General features: G+C 35.7%; 1 protein-coding gene across 1 annotated transcript; it reads right to left on the bottom strand.

The window, feature by feature from the left end:
* Positions 1 to 1353: 1353 nt before the first annotated feature.
* Positions 1354 to 6109, bottom strand: LOC110411538 (glutamate receptor 2.7-like). The gene is made up of 5 exons (XM_021421735.2): positions 5757 to 6109; positions 3264 to 4612; positions 2866 to 3178; positions 2358 to 2764; positions 1354 to 2260 (listed from the first exon to the last, which is right to left on the bottom strand). Exons 1-5 carry the CDS (start codon positions 6016 to 6018, stop codon positions 1676 to 1678), a joined length of 2916 nt encoding a protein of 971 aa, XP_021277410.2. The 5' UTR covers positions 6019 to 6109; the 3' UTR covers positions 1354 to 1675.
* Positions 6110 to 8794: the final 2685 nt, after the last annotated feature.

Below are 8794 nucleotides of genomic sequence, written 5' to 3'. Positions count from 1 at the left end.
TTTTTTTTTTTTTTTTGGGAATTCTTCAAACAAAACGAGTGATACGTAAAGAGATGGAAATTTCATTTCATTAATTTAAAATTTATAAAATAGTTAGATTAACTTGTTATTCTCTTTGACTAAAAAGAGAAGATCACTTAAACTTGATCAAATGAATAAAATTATTCATAATCAAACCAATTTATGACATAATTTTCACTGATGCTATGAAATCTTATAGTACTATTCATCATTAGAAGAAATTTTAAGCTTTAACTTGAATTATTTAAAACATGGAGTAGTTTTGAGTTATTTAGATTTTAAAAGGCAGAATGCCTTAAAAAATTTCAGAACTATTTTAGAAAATTTAATTTAATTTTTATTTTTTTATTATGTTATATAAAAATTTTTATATTTTTATTTTTAATTAAATAGATATTTATGATTGATAGTTGACTTATCATCGTTAATCAAAATGGCATACATTACTTTTATATTCACAAAGCAATGACATAGATAACGAAAAATGTCATGTGATCATATCATTATATTACATAAGCATATTATGTAATCATCTATTATAATATGTCAATATATTATATTAACACCACGTGATATAAAAATAATAAATAATATTTTAAATAATAATAATTAATCAATCATTTTCTCACGTTTCAAATAAAAAAATTCTCTACCTACTTTTTGTTAAAATCCCCATCAACCAAATTCTCCGCTTCCTTATTAACTAAAATAATCCCAGTAGTCAAGCAAATTTTCCTGAGTCGGAAAATTTACTGCAGATGAGAAACTTGAATTAAAGTTACTTGACGGTGACTCCAAACGTTTAAAAGAATTTCCTCAATTTTCCGCTTATTTATCTAATCGATTGCTCTAATCTACTCTGTCCAAATATATATATATATATATGTTCAACTTTTACAAATTAGAGTCAATGTAATATGTTTAGAAACAGCCACGCATATGTTTTTGGGACCATTATCTTGATACTTCTGACCCTTAGACTTTGAATTTTCATTTAAGGTTTATATTTGAGATATTGATGATAATAAAAAATTTATAAGTTGAGAACATATAATATACCTATAGTACTATTTCTTAGAAGTTTTCTCTCGAATACAAAGCTTGATCAGCAGGAGCGAAGCAATCCACCTGTTTCCTTTTTTTTTTTTTTTTTTCTCTGTTACTCTGTCAAATCTAGTAAGATTTGATTTTACTGCGTCAGTTTCGTTTTGGAGAAAATGATTCAGTTTCTCTTGACTATGTTGTTCCTGCTTCACTTACCAAAAAAATTAATGATGATCAAAGGAGGAAGTTTTCATTAGATGATAGCAAACTAGCATAGATTGGTTTCAATTGTTGTAAAAACAGAAAACAGGGATATCTTCCTCAAATTGTGAACAATTTTGGTGCGGAATGGATTTTCATGTACAACCTACAAAATTCTGTTGAAAGTTGGCTTCCTTTTCTTGTTTAAAAAAGAGTTAATTTTCAACCTGGAAGCTGGAATACGGATACATTCTAGTCCGAAACACAAACAGGGGGCTATGTTTACCAGGAAATGGCTAGCTAGAAGCTAATTGAAGTACAGAGCTCATCAGCTCCACTTCCAACTATGATCCTAGCCGATACTATACATGAATTTACAATATTTTCTCTCATGGGTCATTTCTGTTTGCTAGCTCAGTGGAAGATCTTTCGGCGATGGGAATGTCTCTGGAGATGCTGATCCACTTGGAGTCAGATCACCATGCCCTGTAAACCTTCCCTGGTCTACAAAGAAAACAAACTGTGAAGAATCCGTCTGGCTTGAGTAGCTTGATGGACTTGGGGGGCAGTCAGCGTTTGGTGAGCTTCCAACAACACCTATGCTGTGAACACTGTGAGTGTTGCTTGCATCTCTGACTTCGGTTTTTCTTGAAGTATGGGAGCTCAGGTCTTTCTCGTCAAAGATTCTCGACATAATTCGGATTCTTCTCCACACTGAAGTATCATGGAACTGAAACAAGACATGCCGTTGTTCATACAAGAACATTGCTGAATACATGATGAGAGCTGATATGGATGCAGTCCCAGCAATGAGGAACAGGCCCCAAAAGCTTTCCAGACCAAGACTGCTTGAAGAAACAGAAGGGTCAACGTCAGGACAGACAGCTTCCTTCTTTAACCAGAAGTTTTCAATTTGTTCCATTTTGTCACTTTGAGTAACGTTCAGGATTGCCCTTGAAACATCTGCTACAAGAGGGGAACCTTTAGGGAAGACCTACAAAAAGCAACATAAATAAAAATCAGCATGAAACATTAAGCATATCATGTAGAATGGAGGAAGCTAGAGAGAAAGAGATTGACAGAGAACTCACGAATCCAAAGCCAGCCATTTTAAATGTTGGTTCTACTGTAGTATATTTGCCGCAGTATTTTGAAAGAAATAGCTTAATATAAGGATTTTCATCCAAAGCAGCAGAAATACCGCCATTGGCACTCCCTTTGGTAAAAAGTTCATGAAGTTCTTCTGGAGAATTATATTTCTTGAGCTGGAAGTTATCAAATTTCAAACCCAACAAGATTCCTTCAACAAAGGAGCCATTCAATAAGCCAACACTCTCCCTTCTCTTCACGAGCTCATTGATATCAGTTACAGTGGGCTGGAGCTGCTCAACTGTTAAAAGTGAGGTCAAATTTGCCGTGTAACTTTGGATGAGAACGAGAACGACGAAACACCATACAATTATCACAAATCTAGACAAATTGCTCACAACTTTCTCCCCTGTAATATTATTCAATTCAAGAACAAAAAAAAATGAGGTTTAAAATGTTGGATCGAAATGCAATATGTTTATAAATTGAAAAGGTGGAAGGGGTTATTACGATGGGCAAACACCATGGTTGAGAAGGAGAACCAGAAGCTGGTGCCGATTTGATGTGCAGGGGGTCCACGGAAATCCTCGTTTATTCTGTGCTCGAGAATCCAAACAACAAATCCGATGAAGACAAAGAAGCAACCGCTCGTTACCCAGAGGCCCCATGTCAAAGGCCTTAAGAAAACCCATGCATTCTTCTCCTTGTTATCTCTGATTGGCACGATCATCGACACACCAGATTCTGTGTATGGCAATGTGAAGTCCACAAACAATGACCTGTTTGCCACAATCGTTGTATCTCCTACCACAGCGTCATAATTCTGTTCATAGTCACCAATTGTCAAAAGAGGAAAACCAAATTGAAGCTATGCATGACAGACAAAAGAATTGAAGGAGAAGACTTACCCCATATTGCACTTGATCAGTTAGGTCATTGTACGACCCAGCAGCTTTTCCATCAGTTGTTGCAAATGGAACATACTCGTAAGGAACGGCATAAGGCATGTTATCCATTACAGCATCGAAAACATCAATGCAATACCCTTCAATTGATTTTGCTTTCTGAGTGATAGGATCCCACACTACGTCAAGAAATTCAGTAAAACCAACTTTCACTGGAACCCCAATTCTCAATTTCTTCCCATTCGTCGGGATCTGCCAACCTTTGGGAACCAAGTTAGTATCCCCTGGCCATATAATGGGACCCATTTTTGGCTTAGAAGTAGGATTAGTGCTTGTGTTTGTGTTTGTCGAATTCAACTGCCTTACAAGTCCATTTTCTGGTGTCCAAAACCCGACCTCTTTTTCCCCACTTCCAATTACGTTAACTATCTGAAACACGGATGACTGTAACTGTCCATTAACAAAATGAAAGTCTCCGGTAAGGCCTTTGAATTTTGTGCTTGATAATTCCTGGATGAGTCGTGGACCATTTTGTGAGACTCCCAAAGTTTCAAGGTCCGTCGCACCACTGCTGGAAATAGTCGGTTTATTGAAGCGGAGGTTTTCAGTGCCAGCTTTCTCAATTGCCATTGCCAGCGCAAACGTTGCATCATAAGCCCATAGTCCCACAATGCTCAATTCGGCATTAATGGAGTCCGGATTCTCTTGCTGGAACTTCCTTTTCCAGCGAACGGTAAAATTTTCTATCTTTTTTGATTTGGGAACATAAGACTTCACCCCAACAACCCCCTGCATGGAATCGATGGGTGAGGCATCTATTGATCTCCACAGATTAGTCATCACATCAGTCATGATCCAAACATATCCTTCACTCATCATTCCAATCTCTTTTGCTTTGGCCAAAATCCGACTGCCAAGAGACATTGGCATGTGCACAATGAACACTCTTGTTTGCATGGTCATTAACTTGTAAAGCTCTTCAGCAATTTGGTCATCCGTAGCAGACGCAGCAATGATACTCAGATATGGGACGCGAGTGTTGATCTCCTGTAAGGCAGCCGTCAAGTAAGGTATAAGGCTCTCTCCATACTGGTTGTCAACGTAGATGGGTACAGCTTCTCTCCATCCAAAAGCCTGGACAATGGCACTTATCGCTTTCACTTGATTTGAGCTACTTTGGGCAGCTAGAAAGAAGTATGGACTCTGGAGGGAAGTGAGAGAAGGACTTGTTGCAGAAAACGATATGATGGGAACTTTAGATTTGTTTCCGAGATTGACAACAAAGTTGGCTTGCACTGAACTTCTTGGTCCTATGATTGCTTGCACTTGTACATTTTTCACCAAGTCCAGAGCTGTTCACCAAGCAAATTGACAAAAGTTCTGACTTAATTATTCATCCTGAAGATTAACATGCTACAGGAAGAATAAACAATAAAAAAATAAACATGGCACTGGTCTGCTGACTCTGCCAGACAATGTCTGCCTTGAAAGTTGAAAGCTATTAAAAATATTGGTACATAATTGTGTGATGAGCAATGAGCAGGGAGGGGATATCTTTTCTAACCGCATGGCGGTCAACTGTTTTATTAAAACTTGGCGGCTAAATATCCGGTCAGAATAGATCACCTTAGCAAGTCTATACCAGATCAGGGATTGGTCACGTACGTTGGAGCATACAGTTGTCTTCTGTACAACCGCATTTAATTCCCTAATTAATGTGGTACTCCCACAGTCCAAACATCTATCCTTGTGAGTATTTGTATTTGGCCAAAACTGATAGTACTGGGAACATAATATGAATGAAATGCAGCTGTCATGGTTTTTACTAGCTGACTAGGATAGAGACAATTAACTAAGAACCGTCTTTTGCAGGTAAGGACTTCAATGAATATGCCCCCTTTTTGAAAAAATTTGTCTTTGTTGAATAACGATGATTATTTTGACAACCGGCACTTGGTCGGAATCCTTTAGCTTATAGTTGAGTCCGTCGTTTTGGGTTTATTGCTGGAGGACAGAGAAAGCCTTAGGCCCAGCCTGAGAGAGTTCAGAGCTGAGTCCCTCACTGTTATCACTCGTATATACAAATCATGCATGCTTTTCATAAGCAAGCAAAACTAATTATTTTCATACATAAAAGTCATACGGGTTCAAAAAGCAGAAAAAGCAAAAGACATATAGTGCTAATTTATTTATGGTAGAAATTAATTTATTTATGATATAAACTGGAATATATATATATATGTGTGTGTGTGTACATTGTCTTATATAAAACATGTTGGTTTAATTAACCCTAAAGAGACATGTAATAAGCACCTACAGCTTTGACAAGATGATCGGAGCAGCCAGAAAAAGGAAGAAAAAAAGGAAAATCAAACTTCTCTATATCGATATTTTGCTATGTCAGTAACTTAAATTCAACAAGAATGACAGAATAAGTTCAAATAAGAAGGTGAGTAGATAAGCTAGAAGAAAAAGAAGAAGAGGGAGAGAACGAACCGGCATCAGCGGCGGCGACGACGTCTTCCTTGGAGTCCCTGACGTTCAAGACCAGCCTGGTTTTGTAGTGAGCATGAGTTTCATAAAAGTCTGAGAGGGCCATGTTGATGCTACTCAAACCAATCTTCCCAACCGGGGAATCCAAGTCAAGAACCACACCCACGTCAACTTGGGCTGTTGTGTTTTGAGTCAGGACCTCTTGTAGCAAGAAAATGAAAACACAGAACAGATGGAACAATATGTGTTCAGTAGAGCTCCTCATGATCACTGGAGCTCTTCAGCTCTGGAACACGGTTTCCCCACAGACAAATATCACTATTTATAGGATGACAGACTTGAAAGGTAGTATGAATAAGACGTGTGGAAGAAATAGAAGTAGTAAACAAATACAGCGCATGGGGATACAAAGTTATATTTAATTTTAGTATACTTTGCTTTTTGTTTGAAATTAATAAAGATGACTTTGTATGCAGACTTTCCTTCCATGCAAATCCTAGACACGTGATTGATAGAATCTTGTCTATAAAATAATGACCCCCTTCTCTCTTCTAAAAATCATGGACTTGACTTTAAATTTGTGAAAAAGACTTGTGTAAACTTATTTTTATATTTGTTTTAATGAAATTTCTTGAATTGTATTTAATCTTTCTACTTTTTAATTTAGCAGTAATTAAAGTCCTATATAAACAAACCTTGAAAACGTCAACTCAAAAGGTTTTCAATTTTTTTATTTAGATAAAATCCGAATTTAACATTTTATTTCATGTGATGGGTCAAATTTATCATTTCTAACTCTTTGAATGAGTTCAATTTTATCATTGTGTATTATAATTTGATTCAAAACTGATCAAAATTTAGAATATCCTTTTGTTTTCTAAGGGAATATTCTTTTTACCGTTATTTTTTTTATCATTTTTAATCAAATTACAATGCACGATGATAAAATTGCATGCTTACAAAAATTTATGATAATTTTAACCCATTAAAATAGAGTGATAAAGTTTATTCTTAGTCCATTTTTTTTCAAAAAAAAATTAATTTGAGGACGTAAAATAAATAGTGCTTAATTATTATCTTAAATTGATGAGTTAGTTTTTTACCATCCTCGACCCTTATTTTATTAACTAATTAAGTGTGAGCTAAGTTCTTGAGAAAAACAAAAAAAAAAAAAAAGACGTGAATCAATACATATTTATATTATAACTTATAATTATGCATCGCATCTTGATTTGTTGAATTTATAATTAATGGGAATTCTTTGTCTAATTATTAATTTCTCTTACGAGAGACTACAGAGTTCAAACAATTGTAATAAAATCTGTTAAGGAAAAGCTGAAAATAAAATAATAATATGAAAATCTAAATTCTTTATTCCATGGAGGTGGAACGACTAGTTTAATTTAATAATACAGATCCTCGTCAGTTGGAATGGGGCAACAGGAGGACTTGTCAAGGGAAAATTACCGGAGTGGAACATATATAGATGGTCATCAAACACGAGTACAACATGTTTTGTCTTATGTCAGTGACATTTCCCTTGACCTAATCAAAGCAGAAATACAAACAAATAGACAAACTGTAGAGACTGCAGATTAATGTAGTAATGGCGAATGGTCTGGTTTTCTTGCTCGTTTGCCCATCATTTTTCTTATCAACATGTGTCGAGTTAAAATTTAAGTTTGATTTTTCAATTCCTTACTTAGTCGGGAAGTATATTCGGTTGTTTTTAATCAAGATTGACACTGTGTGTCAATTGGATAATTAATAAAAACTTTTTTTAATATATTCGGTTGATGTGTGGAAACGATAAGATTGATGAATTTTCTCGAAGAATCGTGTCTTTTGCTTAGGAATGATATGTATGGTTCTCCTACTTTGAGATATTAAACTGATTCATCCGACTCTTATGTTCCAAAAACAAGTGGAGGCAGCTGAGCTAAGCTCCACGAGATATCAAGAATTGATAACGTAATGATAAGAAAGACCGGGAGGTGAAGTCCAGACGTAAAAGATTCAAGAAAGTTGAATTCGGCTGTTGTAAGAAAATAAGGGGAAAGACTTTGCAAATAAAAATACGGCTTTGTTCATTGCTTTGTTGACTGGTGCGGGTACCTGCTAAAAAAACGAGTGATTACCATGGAGAAACATTCAAAACCAAAAGAGATGGGAATTCAATATTGTTTATCAAAGCATTTCAAAAAAAGAGATGAAAAATTGGTAGAATGATTCCCATACCTCGTTACTGTATTCTGGAATGTGAATTGCACAAAATTAACAGAATTTCACTGGTTTAGCTTATAATCCTGGTTTCTTAATTTGCTTGTCTTGACTAATTGTTTTTTAAAAAAGAAAAATCTACCTCTCTTTAATTTTCCCGTGAACTTGATTCCCACTCTGACTTACCGAATTGAACAGATGATTGGAATTAAGGAGTCGAATTTTGAATTCTAGTTTTTTGACAAGTAAAAGAAACCAAAGGTCATGGTCATGGTCATGGTCTGTGTAAATTTGGCAGTAACCGCTAGCAGCATTTATGGTAGCAATGCCAGTATTCTGGGCCAAGCTTCCATGGCCTTGATATGAATGGAGGAAATTCATAATGAATTTCCTGGATGGTGAGTTTTCGTATCTTTACCCACAACTTGCTACATACGTTCATAACCAGGGGACCCTACCAGTTGAGCACTGCCCTCAACCACGATCATTGTAGTTTAGATTCATTCATTGGCTAACAAGGAAGATAGTTACTCCAGCGTTCAGATGTGCCACAGAAGAGATCATCCGAAAAATTGATCCCAACTCGGAAAACTCATTTAATTCATTCAAACTCAAACCCAACGCAACTGAATTGCAGAAGAAACTATTAAATCAAGCTCGGAATAATTCGAACTCAATAACAATCTAAATCCCAGACTCGACACAATTCGAATTCAAAATCGACCTGCAATGAATCTCAAACAGTCCGAACCCCAAAATGATCCAAATCTAAATCATTTGCCCATAATAAAAATCAACTCAAGCTTAAATAACTTAAATAC

This window comes from Theobroma umbraticum, unplaced genomic scaffold (assembly GCF_002168275.2).
Source record: "Theobroma umbraticum cultivar Fairchild unplaced genomic scaffold, ASM216827v3 scaffold_56.0, whole genome shotgun sequence".
Lineage (NCBI taxonomy): Eukaryota > Viridiplantae > Streptophyta > Magnoliopsida > Malvales > Malvaceae > Theobroma > Theobroma umbraticum.
Note: the sequence above shows the minus strand (reverse complement) of the source record. Positions and strands in the feature narration are given on the sequence as shown.

Bases quoted from the DNA above. Each gene is read 5' to 3' on its own strand.
- LOC110411538 (XM_021421735.2), bottom strand. From the start codon at position 6,018: ATGAGGAGCTCTACTGAACACATATTGTTCCATCTGTTCTGTGTTTTC. The intron at 2,765-2,865 runs GTAATAACCCCT...ATAATATTACAG, and splicing joins AACCATGGTGTTTGCCCATC to GGGAGAAAGTTGTGAGCAAT. The intron at 2,261-2,357 runs GTGAGTTCTCTG...TGCTTTTTGTAG, and splicing joins AAATGGCTGGCTTTGGATTC to GTCTTCCCTAAAGGTTCCCC.